At 55.6% G+C, this 18617-nt stretch overlaps 2 protein-coding genes across 2 annotated transcripts in view; both read right to left on the reverse strand.

The window, feature by feature from the left end:
* Nucleotides 1-4504: 4504 nt before the first annotated feature.
* SNAI3 (snail family transcriptional repressor 3) lies at nucleotides 4505-10895 on the reverse strand. Its single transcript, XM_048870847.2, has 3 exons — nucleotides 10780-10895; nucleotides 8716-9333; nucleotides 4505-5403 (listed from the first exon to the last, which is right to left on the reverse strand). The coding sequence occupies exons 1-3, from the start codon at nucleotides 10853-10855 to the stop codon at nucleotides 5222-5224; spliced, it is 876 nt and encodes a 291-aa protein (XP_048726804.1). The 5' UTR covers nucleotides 10856-10895; the 3' UTR covers nucleotides 4505-5221.
* Nucleotides 9229-18617, reverse strand: part of RNF166 (ring finger protein 166) — a 38517-nt gene continuing 29128 nt past the window's right edge. Inside the window, exon 7 of the transcript XR_007359298.2 lies at nucleotides 9229-9333. The gene's annotated coding sequence lies outside the window, so the exon portion shown is untranslated. The remainder of the gene's footprint in view (nucleotides 9334-18617) is intronic.

Below are 18617 nucleotides of genomic sequence, written 5' to 3' on the forward strand. Positions count from 1 at the left end.
GTGTGTGCCCCTTCTGAGGCCAGGCTGTGCCTCAGTTTCCCCAGCTGTCAGATGGGGAAAGTAGGGGCCGCGTGGGCGCACCGATGGGGAAGCAGGTATAAAGTGCTGAGCGTCCCACTACGGCTCCTGCAGCCATGGGCTCTGGTAAATTTTGGTCCCTGGGCTCTGTGGCTCCCATGGGTGGTCCCAGGCTCTGCTAGGCCGGCTGGCACAGGCCCAGCATCTCCCACCCAGCCTCTGTACAAGGAGAGGGAACCCCCAGGAGGGTGGATTTTGTCCTCTCAGAGGGAAGTGCAGAGGCGCTGACCCACATGGCCCAGCTAGGCACTGCCCTTCCAAGCCCCGAGGAAGGTAAAGGGGCCCAGCTGCCTGGGGTGGAGGGCAGATAGCCCAGAGGAAAGAGGCAATAGAGGGGAACAGAGAAGGGGGCGGGGGGCCCTGTAGGCCCCGTGGGGAGGATGGGCTGGGGGTGCAGGAGGCCCAGAGATGATGGGGGGAGAAGGCCCCACATGCTGTTTACAGCTTCAGCCTAACCACCGCAGAGTGGAAAATCTCATTCATTCATTCCGATCCTGCTCTCCCTTGTTGCACCCAGGGCTGGCTGGCTGCCAGGGTCCCCGTCTGCTCCTCTCCCCCCAGCCCGGGGATATATTTATACGTATTTTCCATGCACCGTTAGGAGAAGGGAAAACATTCGGGTTTATTTTAGAGCCTGTAAGATTCTTTCCCCCACTGCCCCGCTTGGCGACAGGTGCAATGGACATATTTAGACATGGGGCGCTAGGAATAGAACGCAATTCACAATATAGCTTCCTTTAGGCCTCTGGGCTCTATTTATAACCCCCCACTCAAGCCGCCTGGTGCCCAAAATATACATATTAGCTCTGCTTTGCCTTTCTGCTGGGCCAGGAAAGTGACATCAGCAGCCCCCACACCGCCGCTCACCCAGACACACTGCCATCTCCACTAAGGAAACACACGCGGGCTCTTTCATACGGAGCTTTCCATAGCCGCTAAAGGGGGGGCGCGGGGTTCTACACTGAGAAGCATCCCATGACGACATGGCCCCGAGCTGAGCTGTTTCACGGCTCCCTGCGTTGCTTCCCCTCCCCGCAGCCCTGAGTTCCCTTTGTCACGGCGCTTGTTGGCTCCTTGGGGCAGGGTTTGCCCTTTGGAGAGTCCGTACAGCGCCTAGCGCACAGGCCCTGGCTGTACAACAGAAAAGGCCCCTGGAGACAAGCTGCCCACTCTACAGCTGGTACTGGGCAGGTCTCATACCTATTCTCTGCCACCAGCAGAGCAAATGGGTCAGGGAACAGCCCAGACCCATGAAAATACAGAAGCAGCTTCCCCCCTGTGCCAAAGTCTTGTCTCTCCACTCACGCAGCTAGGGATGAGTAGCTGAGATCTCTGATGTGTGCAGGGTGGGGGGAAAACACCTCTCTGGCACGACATGCCCTTTGGGGCAAGGACTTCCACTGCACATTGTATGAGGTGCCCGGCCCATTGCTCTCTGTGCTGAAACAACATAACCCGGCCCCCTGTTCTTCAAAGCGCTTGGGGTGGTGGCTTGCCTGGCTCAGATCGTCCACCCACAGCATCTTGAAGGGGCTGTCCACATCACACTGCCAAACCACCACTGGTTCACCCAGCTGCAAAATGGAGACCTGATCCCTCAGGTGAGGGCAGGCAGAGGTGGGTGGACGTGAGGCTGGCCTCATGACTCGCTTGTGGGCCGTTGGCTATGAAACTGACATACCTTAACTGCATCAGCCCCATGAGCCGTTGTCTTGGGGGAACTTTGACCAAGATCACCACGGGTCTGGAAGTTTAACCAGCTGCACAGGGCTCCGAAACCAGCAGCAATCAGCACGGACACAGTCAGCTGTGTCCAACACAAGCAGAGTCCTGCCCCGCAGAGCTTAGAGCTACACCAGGGAAGAGTTTCAGAGGAACAGCCGTGTTAGTCTGTATTCGCAAAAAGAAAAGGAGTACTTGTGGCACCTTAGAGACTAACCAATTTATTTAAATAAATTGGTTAGTCTCTAAGGTGCCACAAGTACTCCTTTTCTTTTTACCAGGGAAGAGGAGGAGCAGGCAGACAGGCTAGGAGCAGGGATACAGAGAGATTCGACCTCCCTAGCCCCCGTGGAGAAGGGGGGGGAAAGCTTGCCCTGACCTGCTCAAGGGGTAGATAGGTAACTTCCAGAGCCAAATGCCTGCTCATCTCTAAGACCCCAGAAGGGAAGGGGGCATTCCCACAGCCCCCCCCGAAATCCGACAGGGCTGCAGCCCTGCCTCATGCTGCCCCCACTGAGCAGGATGCGAGGAGGAGCTGAAAGCCACAAAACACATGAGGCCACAAATGGGGCCAGGGGCCCAATGCACACAATGTAGGGCCCCGTCACTGCCCTTGCCCCACAGCCCTTCCCCAACTTGGAGTGGCCGTGGCAACAGTCACCGCTCCCTTTGCTCCCAGACAGACTGGGCCAGTAGCAAGTGGCCCCATTGTCCCGCAGAAGTGGCAGCAGGGGGTCCCCTGCCCATCGTCAGAGAGGCAAGAGGGACAGCAGGGGAGCCCCAGTACATCCCCCAGCAGTCAAGGTGTATCTGTAGAGGGTGGGCGGAGCCTGCTGTAACCATCTGCTGCCACATGGAGAGGACTTGGTGTGAACACCCATCCATATGCACAGGGCAGGCAGCAGCTCTCAGAGCTATCGGTTCAGGCTCTCAGCAGACACAGGCAGACATCACTGCTTTGGTTACCCCCAGACTCCCCTTTCAAGTGTTTCTTTGCAACCACAAGACAGAGACGCTTTAAAAAAACAAACAAACAAAAAATGAAATCCCAAGCTGCAATCCTGACTCCAGGAGCTGGGGCCCTGAGTAGCAATCTAGGGCCTCGGCCTTCATCCAGCCCAGGAACGTGAGCAGCAACTGTGACAGCACCCTGTTTGGGGTAGGGCAGAGGGGCATGTGCAGTTTGGGAGAAAAGAAAACCAGGCCAGGAATCTGATATGTGAGAGCCCTGCCCACTGAAATTACATTCAGCGATCAGCAAAAATGAATACCCCTGCTTCTATTTATACTGCCTGCATGGAAGCAGCCTCAGGTCCAGGCCCTCTGCTTCCTGTTTAAAAAATTAAGAGATGAAGACATAACACTGAATAGGGCAAAACAAGATAATGCATTCAAATTCCACGTGCCATCCCTGGTGCAGAGCTGCAGCAAATCCCTCCCTGCCTAGGACCCATTCCCCCCTCCCCAATCGGTAAAATTTTATACCAAATTACACTCACATGATGGCTGACCCCTGACAGCCCCTCTGGAAATGCAGAGTTTAGCTGAAGAATTTACACCCGATCATTCATTCCCTTGCTCGCTCCTCCCCGAGGGAAGGGCTCAAGTGCTTAAGTCAGAGGGAGAGACAGGAAAATTGATCCAAAAGATAGAGCCCCAGCCCCTTTGAGGGGTTCCTCCAGCACTCCTGGCTTTAGGATTTCTTTCCAAGAAAAGATCAGAGAACACTGAAGGTTAAGGGCAGATTTTTCAAGATCGCTCTGGGTGCAGAAGCTCTCAGACAGATCTGGCTATAAAAGCATCGCAACAAGAGCGGAGCAGCATGGAAAGACAGGGCCAGTTGTGGGCACCGAGCCCTTGGAAATCTGGCCCTATAGGCACAAAAAGAGGTAAAAGGGAGTGAGCCCCTCCCTCATCATGGTAGTTGCGGCGTGGTGCCAGGTTGGCTGTGGCTGGGACCAGAGCACACCCAGATAGGCAACGAGGAGATGTGGGGGCCTGGTCCCATGGGTCTTCCGCTACCTCCGAGCACAGCAGTGAATGCAGCACGACTGCCGTGAAGCATCAGCAGGGGTGCAGGACACACTGGGGCAGGCCTACGTAAACAAGGTCCTTAAAGAACAAAGCCGACACAAACAGCAGAGATTTCAGACCTGGGAGCTGTCCTTCCAGCAGCTGCTAACAATGCAAGACACGGTACGTTTTGGGGCTGGAGGACATGTCTGTGTCCAAGCGGTGAAGGTGAGTGAAACTGTGCCACGAATGGGGAGAAGCAGATGCCTGGGAGAGAGGTAAGAGAGTGTCTGAAAGCCAAAGAGCACAGAAGCAGTTCCTCTGCTATGACTACGCACAGCCCTGGAGACTTCTGCCAATCAAGGTCTCATTGTTTCTTCTATTCTGTCTCTATCCTCCATTGCCCCTTGTCTGATACTTAAGACTGTAACTCCTTGGGGCAGGGACCATTTTCTGTTCTGTGTTTCAGAGGCTAGCACACTGGGATCCTGGCCCATGGCTAGGGTTCTGGGTGCTACTGCAATACAAGTAACCCCGATCAGATAAGTGCTGAGGCTGGGGGGGAGCAATGCATCGTGAAACAAGGCTAGGAGGGTGTGTCACCAAGGTGGGGCAGCAAGCAACCTGCGCCCTCGCAGTGAGAAGTCGCTGGCCCCATCCTCTTTTGGGCAATAAGACAAGTTCACTTGCAGACTGTCAGTTTTATTTTTTATTAGACACCAGGCAATCAAACTGAACCCATGTGCAACAACAGATCCCACAGGGGCAGCCATGGAGCAGTGGCAGCATGCAGGTGGGGAATGGACAGCTCCCACTGGCTGCAGGTAACCTGACGTCCCAGCCCCTAATGAGGGAGGTGGAGACTCTTGGATGCAAAGGATGGGAGAGGGGCAAAAATGACTAGAGGCTATTCCTCCGGCACGGCTGTGCTTGAAGCACCGTTCAGGCAGCCCAGCTGAATGGGTGCAGACAAAGGTACTTCCAAGGCAGGTGAGCAGAGTGGATGCAGCTTGGGGCTTTGGGGGCGATCCAGTTCACCCCTACAGAGCCAGAGCTCAAGGCAAGGAGCTCAAAGCTAGGCTGGAACGCAGTCTCCACTCCCCTTCCTCACGTGCAAACTGAAGGGCATTGCCTGCATGGAGACAGAACCAAGCCATTCCTGCAATGCGTTTGCCAGGCCTCCAGCACTGCCCTCTGCAAAGCTGGTGCCATTCAGCTGAAGACACAAAGCTGGAAGATGGGTATAGATCTCCACCACCACCAGGAACCGGAGCCTTCTCCCCCGGTAGCACACATCCACCCGCACCCTCCACAGCGTGGCAGGATGCCAAGAGCTCCCACGGAGATGCCCAGGTCTACAGTGGGTTTCCTTGTTCTGACCGCTTGGTGCGGCCCTGGGCAGCGGGCGTCAGGATGCAGGGCAGCAGCCAGCCTCCTCGTGCCGGGAGAGCAGAGACACCCGGGAGAAGGTTTTGGAGCAGCCCCGGCACTGGTACTTCTTGACGTCCGAGTGCGTCTGCAGGTGGGCGCGGAGGTTGGAGCGGTCGGCGAAGGCGCGGCTGCAGTGCGAGCAGCTGTAGGGCTTTTCACCTGGGGGGGAGCAAAGACAACACTGTCAGAGAGAACCACCCCCACTCAAGCAGCTCCAGCTGGACAAGGCCCCGGGCCCGGGGCACCAGCCTGGCTTGGCCGGGTCGGGGGGGAGGGACCGGTCCCGCCTCTGGTCTGGTTTGTACGGATCTCAAAGGAGAACTGAGCAGCCTGGGGTCCCAGAAATAGCAGTAAATTCCACACAACTCTTCTATCCTGGCTCCCCCTTGCAATCAGTGGGGTGCAGCGGCCAGGCCGAATGGCAGGCAATCGCCATGGGTTGCTAGGCGCTCAGGTGGGTTAGGGGGTTTCCAGGGAGTAGGAGGGAGGGAGCGTTGTGAACATCCCAGTGGCTGCCCAGCCCGCTGCCCGTTGTAACCAGGGGAATGCTCCGCCTCCCTGCCATGCGGAAGGGGGCTGTACAGCAGGAAGAAAGAGCGGAGACTGGAGCCAGGTGGACAGACAGCCCAAGAGACCTGGAATCTCATTTCCAGCAGCTGACTGCACAAGTAAATGTCAGAAGCGTTCCACCATGGGGGGAGCATGGACTCGCCAGCTGGAAGCCTTTCACCTGAGCATATCGTAGCAGCAGGGGTGGGACACAGCACCCAGGGGAGCCAGGATCTTGTATTCCCTCCAAGCCAAGCCAGGTGACTCTTCCCAGCCACCCCCCTAGCCTCTGCTGCAGAAGCCAGCACAGGCCAGACAGTTTGGCTTGAAATTCACAATCTAAGGACTCCCTTTCGATGTAGAAGTTGGAGATGGAAAAGCCCCATCAGACTCTCTCCCCAGGGCGAGGCCCAGATCATTCTCCTCCCAGCACCATTTGCCAGCCATGGGGCTTACAACACTCGCCTGGGGAGAATATTCCACACCCCAAGGCAGCTCACTGCCAGGTTTGCCCTGCTTCAACCTAATCACCCCACTACCACCCTTTATTATCCCTCTATATACCACACTGAGTAGCCCCTCACTTCCTCTGCTCCCACCCTTAGGTGCTGCTTAGCCAGGCTAGGTGCATGCAGCTTTTTCAGTCTTTCCTTGTAAATCAATCCTGCCAGGCTGCTGATCGGTCACTCTTCTCAGAACTCCCTGCAATTTGTCCATATCTTCCTGCGATCCTGGTGCCAGAACCAGGGGCAATATTCCAGGTGCCGTGCCCAGAGCCCTGTACAAAGGAACCAGGACTGGCCCTGCTCCGGAGCCCAAGAGTCACACACGCTAACCTTTGCTTTGCAACCGGATCCTATTACCTGCTCATGTCCGATGGGCTGTCTGCTTAAGGGGACACTGGTGAGTCAGCCTCCAGCCCGCCCCCAGCCTCTCTTGCGGGGAGACAAACATCAGCTTATTGTGTATCCTCTGCAGGAGCACTGTTGCTCACGCACAGCTCTGGGCTAGGTTCGTACATGGGATATGGAGGGGGATATGTGCATTGGGCACTGGTATTGTGTTTCCTGTTTACCACCTCTATTTTAAGCGTGCAGGGAGGGGGGAAATCGCAAGTCTCCCACTTCGGAACAACCAGCTTTGTAACTGGATTTCTCGGCCTACATGGCATGAGCACTTCCTATTACAAGAGGAACTTTCCCACAACAGCAAATCTGGCAAGAGACTGTTTAGGCAGAAGAAATGTACTCGACCAGTGCTCCTCTGCCACTTTCTTTGCTGACAGCACTTAAATCTTCAAAGCACTTTATCAGCACTAACCAACCCTCACAACCCACCTGGAGATAGGTAAGTATTACCCATGTTTCACAATGGGGAAACTGAGGCAACATGCCCAAGGCCATAGTACGTGAGCCAAGAGGGGGCAAACCAAGACTGTAAAGGCACCACAACAATCTTACAATAAACACACTATGAGTAAATAGAATTAGGGCTAATCTGGATGGATTAGAGAACATCTTTTTAAAAGGAGAGGGGAATTTCCCCTCCCTTCCCCCAATCTGTAATACCTAAGATTATTAAAACCAGAAGAATTCTCTTTTAAATCATTTACTTCTCACTAGTTGCATTTGCTCTGGATGTTGTTCTCATCTGGCATAACGGAACAAAGCTAGTCAGTCTGATTTTTGGTTACTTCGCTGCTAGTCAATTTGACTTGAGTTATCCAATTTCTAAGGGAATAGGTAGGAAATACTGCAAATATTTCTACTAAAGGGACACAATCAAGGTAAATGGTGACAAAAATATTAGTTTTGCTAAAACAAGCTTTTATGAAACCTAAACCCAACAGGGCAAGATTTCCATACTTTAAAAAAATTAATTCCCATGAAAACAGTTGTTTTTAAACATTCATCTGCAGTGTCTGTAACCCAGACATTACAGCACCAAGAGTCATAAATTGAAACTCACAGGGGGAAAACTAAGTTCATTGAGTTTGCATTGTCCAAACAAATAGAAATGCAAAGGGCAAACAAAGAGCAAAACAGGGCCGAGCAAATGGGATTCTGAGGATCTACTCACTTACTCTAAGGGGTTAGATTCTTCTTCCAAGATCCTGGCATGATTTATGCACTTGTTTAACTTCCTGCATGCAGGTAGAGCCATTGAAGCCAATGGGATTATTTGGGTGCATAAAGGTAAAGTCTGTGCAGGATGCCTTAGGGCTGGTCATCTCTGCACTGTTGGCTCGAGCTAGAACTCAAACGTTGCCTGTTGCCCCTACCCTGACTCCCGTCCACACTTTAAACTCCACCTAGCTGGCGCACCACCAAGGGGGAGTTGAAGCTCCAGGCGGGATGCAGCCACTCAGATTACAACAACTCATCAACTGTGGCCCCTGGAGCGAGCAGTGAGAGGAGCTCCAGTGTACTAAAACAAACCCTTGGCCTGTAAACTCCTCAAGGCAGGGACTGCGGTATCCTGGGTCTCTGTACAGCGCCTAACGCCAAAGGCTCACTCTGATCTAAATGGAGCCTTTAGGTGCTACTGGGATACAGATACAGAGTATTAGTGTCCCAGGTACACAGGTTGGTCTGCAGCATTTGATCTTTTACTCTTGGGATCTGCAAAAAATCTCCATACAAAATACAAGCATTTTGAACCCAACTGGGCCTGGCAGGCTGTTTTGTGAATGCCACATTAAAAGGCCGATCCACCAGTCAAGCCTGGGGACAACAACAGATTAGCCATTTTCTCCCAACCCGCCCTCCACTACCGCCCGCTATGCGCCTGCGAGCCAACTAGACCAGCTTGCTGTGCAAAGTTACTGGCCAAGCGGAGCCCTGTAAGCACAGGAAAGGCGCTTCCCTCCCTGTGCAGCTCTGCGCTGTTATCCCGAGGACTCGCCCCGGCACCGCACCCCACCTGTGTGCGTTCGGATATGTCCCTGGAGCAGCCAAGGCCTGGAGAAGGCTTTGCCGCAGATCTTGCAGACGCATGGTAGTGTATGGGTGCGGATGTGCATCTTGAGCGCTCCCAGGCTCCCGTACTCCTTGTCACAGTACTTGCAGGTGAAATACTTCCTGGCCTGCAGCACGCAGCGCTGCTGGCGGTGTTTGGCCAGCCCGGAGAAGGTGTGGTAGGACTTATGGCAGTCAAAGCACTCAAATCTCTCCAGGGGCTCAGCTGCCCTGCCCCGTGCCCCTTGCAGTTTGTCCTGGGCTCCCCTGTGCCCCTCTGCTGGGCTCCCCGGGTCGGGTGGCCTCCTTTGGGGCAGGCTGAGGACGGGGGGCAGGTTGAGGTTGTTCTGGTTGTCTTTGAGAGGGGAGCCCGGCGCTCGGCCCGTTAACGTGTCCACCAGGCTGATCTCCAGGTTGTGGGGGCTTGTGCTGGGAGTCCTTTTGGTATCCCCATCCAGTGGGAGAGGCAAGGAGAAGCGGGCGAGGATGGAGCTGCCGGCCCAGGGCGCGGAAGGGGTGCCGTCATTCGGGATGAGGATGGGGATGACCAGCCCCCCGCAGGCGTGGCACGCGCCATTGATTTCTGGGGAGAAGCAAGAGGCAGGTGAACACGGAACCGTGGACATTGTCTAGTGGCTCCCACCCGCATGCCCTGCAGGCGCGCCTAGCCAGGAGCTGTGCACCGGGGAGAGCAGCACGGCAGAGCTGATGGCCAGTTCCCCTCGTGTGTCCATTAACCAAAGTCCGCTCCGCCTACACACTGTGTACACACCAGGCCCTGCATCACGGTCACCCCAACTCCTCCACCCTCTGCGGGTTTGTTCTGCTCGGCCCTTACACACTGTGTGGAGAGAAGCCGGGGACGCTTTGGGGCAGGGGCTGCTATTGGGGCAGTGCTATTTACAGGCTGAGCACCAGGATGTTGGGCTGGCCCCAGCACTCCCTGCTAGCTCCAAGGTCCACCCATCTAACTCCCCCCAATGATCCCCCTTCTCTAGGGAAGGGAAGCCTCAGTGCAGAAGTCAGAGCCTTGTTCTACCTGATGGAATTGGCCACCTTTCCTGCTGCTGCTGCCCCAGTCTCCTAGGTCCTGGACCTGTGAAGGGAACTGGCTCCAGCAGTTGCTAAGGCTCCCATCCGGTGGCATCCTGCCCCAGCCAAGGGGCCCGAGCTGGGAGGACGGCCCAGGCCATCTATCCATGGGTGAATCAGGCCCACCGTGGTGCTCAGTGGAGCGCGCTGGACTTTCCAGGAGGTCCAAGAGGGAAGTTAATCACAACACAGCCAGTGTCAGCCCTTGTGCCTCCATCCTGGGGAGATTTCTGACCTCCCCCGCCGGAGCAGATTGGAAATACTCCCTCCCCCCCACCTGCTGGACTCGGATGAGATGACAGCAGTGGGTCTATCGGGAGGGTCCCCCTGTCTGAAGGGGGGCCCCCCACTGGGACCGCCTGTTTGAACTGCTTGGGAGCCCCTCTCCGCAGCTCCCCCGGCCCGAAGACCCCCCTGCAGAAGGAAGCGAGGCTACTTTGCAGTCGCACCCCCGCGCTGCTTTGCTCCAGCCCGCCCCCAGCCGCCGGGGCAGCCCCACGGCAGGACCGGGCCACCGCTTCCCCCACCCGCGGGCCGCCGCGCTGCGCTGCGCGGGGCGCAGGGGGGAGCCGACCCCTGCCCGGCGTGACGCTCGTTCCTCCCCGCGGTGCGGAGCCGGGCCGTCAGCCCCAGAGCCCGGGAAGCGGTGGGGGCTGGCTCGCTGGGGCGGGGAGACCCTCGCCGTCACCCCCAGGAGGCGCCCCGCTGCCGGAGGCGAGGCGCAGGGGAACCTGCCCGCCGCGGGAGCCTGCGCCCCGGGACAGCGCCCGCGGGAAGCCGGGAGACCGGGCGGGGTGGGAAGGGGAGCAGCCCGGGCGCGCAGGGAAGTCGCGGTCCGGCAGCAGGGTGACCCCCAGCAGGACCCGCACCCCGCGACGGGTCCCAGAGCCGGGGGGCCCCCCTGGGTGCCCTGCCCCGGGGCGCGGCGCGCCCTCACCTTGCCGCGACTCCAGCTGCCCGTAGTTGGGGACGCGGGTGCTGGAGGGTTTCTTCACCAGGAAGGAGCGCGGCATGGCCGGGCGGGCAGCGGCTCTGCGCCGGGAGCCCGCCGGCAGGTGCCCTAAGGCGCCCGGCTCATTAGCATGGGCCGCCCGCCGGGCCAACCGCAGGGCGAGGGGCGGGGCGGGGCCGCCTCCCCCGGGGCCGCCCCCCCGCTACAGGTGCTGGCGGGGGCGGGGGGGAGACACGGCGGGACGTGCTGCGCGGCCGCCCCCCCACACCCCGCCCGAGCACCCCCAAACCGCCCCCCAGTATCCCCCTACCCAGCTCTACCCAGCCCCACCCCCTGCACTGCCCCCAGCTCCTCCAGCACCCCTCTCCTGCCCCCAGCACCCCCATAAACCGCCCCCCAGTATCCCCCTACCCAGCCCTAACCAGCCCCACCCCCTGTACTGCCCCCCAGCTCCTCCAGCACCCCTCTCCACCACTCTGCTCCCCCCAGCACCCCCATAAATCACCCCCCAGTATCCCCCTACCCAGCCCTAACCAGCCCCACGCCCTGCACTGTCCCCCAGCTCCTCCAGCACCCTCTCCACCACTCTGCTCCCCCCAGCACCCCCATAAACCGCCCCCCAGTATCCCCCTACCCAGCCCTAACCAGCCCCACCCCCTGCACTGCCCCCCAGCTCCTCCAGCACCCCTCTGCTGCCCCCAGCACCCCCATAAACCACCCCCCAGTATCCCCCTACCCAGCCCTAACCAGCCCCACCCCCTGTACTGCCCCCCAGCTCCTCCAGCACCCCTCTGCTGCCCCCAGCACCCCCATAAACCGCCCCCAGTATACCCCTACCCAGCCCTAACCAGCCCCACCCCCTGCACTGCCCCCAGCTCCTCCAGCACCCCTCTCCACCACTCTGCTCCCCCCAGCCCCCCCATAAACAGCCCCCCAGTATCCCCCTACCCGCTCTAACCACCCCCACCCCCCTGCACCACTCTGCTCCCCCCAGCACCCCCATAAACCAGCTCTAGTATCCCCCTACCCAGCCCATACCACCCCCACCCCCCTGCCTGCCCCCGCTCCTCCCCACACCACCTCTGCTCCCCCAGTATCCACACCCACCACCCAGTGTGTCCCGATTCACACACCCTATCCCCCCCAGTACCCCCATACACAGCCCTGACCCCCCCAGGGCACCCAGAGCACTCCCCAGCACTCCCTAAACCGCTCCTGCTCTCCCTCAGTGTCCTCCTACACATCCTAACCATCCCCCACTCCCTCTCTACACTGATCCTGCTTCCCCCTGCACTCCTCTACACCACCTCTGCTCGCCCAGCATCCACACACACCCCTACTTCCCTCCAGCACCCCGACCCCCCCAGGACGCACCCTACACTACCCCTACTCCCCCCCAGCACTTCTCTACACCACCCTGCTCCCACCTACACAGCACTGACCCCCCAGGGCACCCAGAGTACCCCCTACGCTACACCTGATCCCCCATACACAGCCCTGACCGTCACCATCACCCAGAGTAACCTGCTACACAACCGCTGCTCTCCCCTTGCCCCCAGACACCACCCAAAACCCCACCGTACACATCCCCTGCTCCGCTCACCATTTACCCCACACCTTCCAGCATACCCCCATACACCACCAGACTATCCCCAGCCACCACCCACAACCCCCCTGTACACAGCCCCTCCCCCTTCTACGAACACATACCGAACCCCCTCTTGCTCCCCCAACACACCCCACCCTACACAGTCCCTCCTCAGCACCCTCCTGCTCACCCACACCTGAGCCACAAGCCACACCCATCCTTGCCCCAGCACCCTCACCTCTTCCCATCACACAACCCCCTCCCCCTCTGCAGCCCTGCCTCAAACACACAGGCCTCCCCCAGCACCCTGCCAAAGTAATCCAGCAGCTGCTCCCGCAAAATACAACCCCCCGCATAATCCTCCTGCACTTCTCCCTTGGCACTGCCAGCCTAGCAAGGTTTGCACCCACCCTACACACTGCACCACCCAGGGGTGGAGGATTAGGAATAATGCAAGTGCAGACTGTCCGTGTCTCAGTTTCCCCCGCTGCAAAATCGGGATCAGACTTCTCCACTTCCCCAGGGTGGTGTAGGCCAGTCCTTGCCTACAGACAGCCCCGCAACCTAAAGCAAATACTCACCAACAACCACATACCACACAACAGAACCACTAACCCAGGAACTTATCCTTGCAACAAAGCCCGTTGCCAATTGTGCCCACATATCTATTCAGGGGACACCATCACAGGGCCTAATAACATCAGCCACACTATCAGAGGCTCGTTCACCTGCACATCCACCAATGTGATATATGCCATCATGTGCCAGCAATGCCCCTCTGCCATGTACATTGGTCAAACTGGACAGTCTCTACGTAAAAGAATAAATGGACACAAATCAGATGTCAAGAATTATAACATTCATAAACCAGTCGGAGAACACTTCAATCTCTCTGGTCACGCAATCACAGACATGAAGGTCGCTATCTTAAAACAAAAAAACTTCAAATCCAGACTCCAGCGAGAAACTGCTGAATTGGAATTCATTTGCAAATTGGATACTATTAATTTAGGCTTAAATAGAGACTGGGAGTGGCTAAGTCATTATGCAAGGTAGCCTGTTTCCTCTTGTTTTTTCCAACCCCCCCCCCCCCCCAGATATTCTGGTTTAACTTGGATTTAAACTTGGAGAGTGGTCAGTTTAGATGAGCTATTACCAGCAGGAGAGTGAGTTTGTGTGTGTATGGGGGTGGGGGGGAAGTGAGAAAACCTGGATCTATGCAGGAAATAGCCCGACTTGATTATGTAAAGAGTTGTCACTTTGGATGGGCTAGCACCAGCAGGAGAGTGAATTTGTGTGGGGGGGTGGAGGGTGAGAAAACCTGGATTTGTGCTGGAAATGGCCCACCTGCTGATCACTTTAGATAAGCTATTACCAGCAGGACAGTGGGGTGGGAGGAGGTATTGTTTCATATTATCTGTGTGTATATAAAGTCTGCTGCAGTTTCCACGGTACACATCTGATGAAGTGAGCTGTGGCTCACGAAAGCTCATGCTCAAATAAATTGGTTAGTCTCTAAGGTGCCACAAGTACTCCTTTTCTTTTTGCGGACACCCCTTAATGTAAGGGCCCAGAGAGGGAGATAGATGTACTGATAGGCATGCATGCCCATGTGAAGAGGGGGTGGTCTGAGCATCTTGGGAGCCAAGAACTGGAGTCTAATGCCAGCCAGCTCTGCCCCTCACTCACTTAGCGAGCCGCTCTCAATTTCCTCATCTGTCTAACCAGGATAGCCACCATTACCTCACCGGGAGATCTGAGGCTAAGGGGATGTTTGGAGAATACTTTGAAGCAACAGGATGCTAGATAAGAGTTATTCTTCAGTGTTGTCAGAGCCCCAGACAGTATGCCCATTCACCTGGCAATTGTTCCTCAGAATTCTTACTGCCACATTTGTGAATAGCTGGAGATAATTTATGTTCTAACAGGGTCTTTGCACCTTCCTGGCCTGTCTCCTCTTACACACGATCCTCTTGTGAAATCCGAAAACTGAATTTGACACACCCGGGATGGCTGCAGTTGCAGATCGGCATCACAGCAAGAGAAGCCAGGGCTGGGACAGAGCTCATTGCTTTTATTCAGGCATCATTTCTATTTTACAGAGGGTCTTACACCACCTTCCTCCCCGTAGCGGCTGGGCACCTTTTGCTAATGCATTAAGCGACAGCATTCACACCTGGCCTGGGTTATGCAGGAGGTCAGACTAGATGATCACCACAGTCTCTTCTGGCCTTGGCCTCGAGGAATCCGTTACGGGTGGTTCATTCTCGGTCTGATGCTGGGTGCAGCGTTTAATTAGGGCAGGGGGTTGATTTTTTGAGCAGGCACGCTGTGCTGTGTTTGTCAGAGAAGGTGGGTAGAAGCAGCATGCCTGGCCCCTACGGTGGAAGGTGAGCAAGAGTCTGTCTTAGCCCTTGAGAAAATGGTTTGTTACCTTTATAGTGGCTCAGATTTTCCCTACCCCTCATTGCAGCTAAGACACAGGATGAGCACCCAAAGGAACTGCTTTGCCACCACTACAGAAGTGCCCCATCAAGCTGAAGGCAGAGACTGCCCATTGTCTCCGCCTTGGCAGTGCCCATTTTAACCACACACAGTTAGACACACCACCCTCGGGCCTCTCCTGCCCAGCACGTCTTTGACAACCAGCACTTGCAGGTCTGGAGTGAAATCGGAGCCTGGAATTTGGAGTTGGACAAGCCCTCCTGGGTCAGCCTGCCCTTCGCCCAGGGCAGGATTTCAGAGACGTTAGCCACTGACTCAAAAGCCCCACTCCGTGTGTGAAAACCCTTGTGTCATGAATCTAGGCTAGAAACACTTCAGCAAGCCCATGGCTGGTTCTGAACCAACAGAGCAAAGACCCCCAAACCCATCGGATTAGCAGGAAATGAGTGTTTATGACAATGACACACAGCAAATATTGGCCAAGACTGAAGGGATGGGAACTGCCCAGGCACTAATCCCTATTCTCCGAAGGTGCATTGTCCACAGAGACAGGTGTACAGTGCGTGGGGAGGAAGGAGTCCCTCCCTCACAGTCAGTGGAGGCAGCGTTGGAGACGGGGGTGCAGTGGAAGACAGGGTGGGAATCACAAGGGGAGGGACCTAGAGGAGACCAGTAAGGGCCTGGGGTTTGGGCCGAGCGGTCAGGGGCAGCAGCAAGTTGAAGAAAAAGAGGGGGAACTTCAGGCATCAGAGCATGCTGGAGAGGAGAGCAAGGCTGGAGAAAACCGTGGTTGAGCCCAGGCAGTAACCGAGCAGTTAATAGCTTTGCTCACGAAAGTAGTGGGTGCCGAACATGCCTAGCTCCTTTCTTAGACCCTAGGCTCTCCAGGGGATCTGCACTTGGCCTTCCACACCACAGGAGTGCCAGCAGAACTGTGCGCTGCAAGGCACCCAGCCAGCAGGATCAAATAGTGCTGTTCAGAGGCACCACACTGTGGTACTAAAGCAGGAGGATCCAAATGCACCAGCAGCCACTTGCTTGGTGTCAGACAGCTAGCGGACACTCCCTGATAGTTCCAGACTGGGCACGCCCATACCAGAGGAGTGTTTAGGCTTATAAGCCAATTGTCCTTCAGCAGCATTTTCTATCAGACTCTCCAAGCCCTTTGCAAACACTAGTGAATAAAAGCTCACAAACCACCTGTAGGTTAGGAAATAGTCTCCCTTTTATAGCTAGGGGAAACTGAGGCAGCGCTGTTAAATGGTTTACCCAACATCTCACAGCAAGTCTGTAGCAGAACAGAGCCCCCAGATTTCAAGTTCTGGTCCTGTACTTTAAACCCCAAGAAGCTTGCTCTCCACAGGATAGCCAAGCCAGGTCCTGTAACGTTCAGGAAAGAACCCCTCCTGGAGCTTTGGAAAGGCTAAAGCCAAGATAGCCCACCACTAACTTCCCACCGTTAGAAGTGGTTTAGTCAGTGCTACTTAGCCCTCTAGAGTAGCTCGCTGCATTTAAACAACGCTGCTGGTTCTGAGACTGTAGGCTAAACTCAGAGTTAGTGCAAGCTAGGCTGCTTCACACACAACCCCTTGCACACAACATCTGCCCATGTGCAAGGGGTCCTGGGCTGGTATAACTCTCATGCTGAGGAACCAAGGGACAATATAAAAGTTAAGCACAGATATCACCTCTAAAGTGGCGCACAGCAGCACCCTGGCCAAAAAGCAGCTGGGGCTCCTGGAAACTGTCAGGAAATGCTATTACCAGCAGGAGAGTGGGGTGGGAGGAGGTATTGTTTCATGGTCTCTGTGTATATAATGTCTTCTGCAGTTTCCACAGTATGCATCCGATGAAGTGAGCTGTAGCTCACGAAAGCTTATGCTCAAATAAATTGGTTAGTCTCTAAGGTGCCACAAGTACTCCTTTTCTTTTTGCGAATACAGACTAACACGGCTGTTACTCTGAAACCTGTCAGGAAATGGTGTTTACTGCTTGCACATTGCCTCCCAATGCCCCAGTTCTGTGAAGAAGGCCCTGTCAATACTCCAGAGAGAGGCTATGCTATTGTTAAAGATGGCTCAGTGGGCATGGCTTTGCCCCATAGCTGATCACAGCAGGCCACAGGAAGTATTTAAATCAAGTTATGTCCCATCCACGTAGGGGCAAAGTCATGCCTGCTGAAATAGTTCTTCCCACCACGCTCCGAAGCATAGACTGGGCCAGTCCATTGCAAAGGCATCTGCTGATTCTCTACCCAGTGGGAGGCCATGAGACACTGAGGAAGCAGCCGCAAAGGAACTGATCATGCTTATCCTCCACTCACCAGACTGGGAAGGGGAAACCCCAGGTTCCTTGCAGCCTAGACAGTAGGTGGGGGGGCCCCCCATGACAGACTGAATTAGCCCAGGATCCATCCTAGACAAAGGAGGGGGCAGCCCGAGAACAATGGCAGTATGAAGCACCTTGACACCCCTGTTTAATGCTGCTTAATATCATCAGGCATTTAAATGGGCTGAGAGATTAATGCTTCCTCAGCGCAGGGAGTATACTCCGGGCATCCCCAAGACTCTCCATTCCCACCCCTGCAGGCAGATTTCATCCTGCTTGCGTAGTTCTTCCCCAGTTGGGGCACAGGTGCTGCTCCCACTCACCTGAGCCTGCCAGGGAAGCAGGGTCCCCCACTCTGAGAAGCAGAGTCAGGCTACAGGGGAGAATGCCGCAGAAGTCTCTCAGCACCTGCCTTGCTCAGGACAGTGTTCAGAGTATCATGTTCTACAAACGATTTTTCAAATCCTGAGAAATTGGAATGGGAGGAAACAGAGATCCCCCTCCCCCTGGTGCTTACAATTAAGATGATTTATAGGTGCTTTTCAAGTCCCATCTGGTATGTGCTCCGGAGAACAGGGGCTCCGCAGTAACCTTGGAAAGAGGCTGTTACTTCCCACCCACAAGGCCTAGCAACTAAGGCAGCAAAAATCTAGCAGCTTTGTAAGTGACTCTAGAAACACAGCCCCACGTGTGTGCATGTCCTGGAAAATGATCTGGGCATCTCATCATCCAGGCAGTAGTGCTAGATAACTCTGGTCTCCAGCGATGCTCATCACCAAAAACCTACAAGCACTTTATAAAACGGTGAGGAGCTATTACCCTCCTCATTTTATCAACTTAAGGGCTGATCTACACTTAAAACTTAGATGGACCTATCTATGTTGCTCTGGGTTGCGAGAAATTTCATGCCTCGAATAGGTCAACTGAACCCCTGGTATAGCTGAGGCAAGAATTCCTCCATCGACGTAGCTACAGTCTCTTGGAGAGGTGGATTAACTATATTGATGGAAAACGCAATTCTGCTGATGTAGGAAGCATCTCTGCTATGGTGCTGCAGCTGTGCCCCTGCAGTGTAGACGTGGCCTGAGACACTGAGGCCTGAGAGGTTAAGTGACTTGACTGAGGTTACACAGGAAGTCAGTGGCAGAGCAGGAAACACAACTCAACTTACCAACTCCCAATCTCATCTCTCACCCAGCGAGCATCCCCAATTGTCTGTCTCCATAGCAATTCCCCCAGTTTCAGAGCAGCATCTTAGCAGTTGACAGCGTAAGACGGCATTGGGGGCACTGATACACACACGGCCTGCATCTGGAAGGGTGCGCTAGCGTACATACAGTGCCTAGCACCCTGGGGTCCAGGTCCATGACTAGGCTCTTAGGTGTTACAGCAATATATATATATAAAAATCAAATCAGTAATGGCCAATATCAATGCCCGCATTGTGGCCTCCTCTGTGGGA

The sequence above is a fragment of the Caretta caretta genome, chromosome 12 (assembly GCF_965140235.1).
Source record: "Caretta caretta isolate rCarCar2 chromosome 12, rCarCar1.hap1, whole genome shotgun sequence".
Lineage (NCBI taxonomy): Eukaryota > Metazoa > Chordata > Testudines > Cheloniidae > Caretta > Caretta caretta.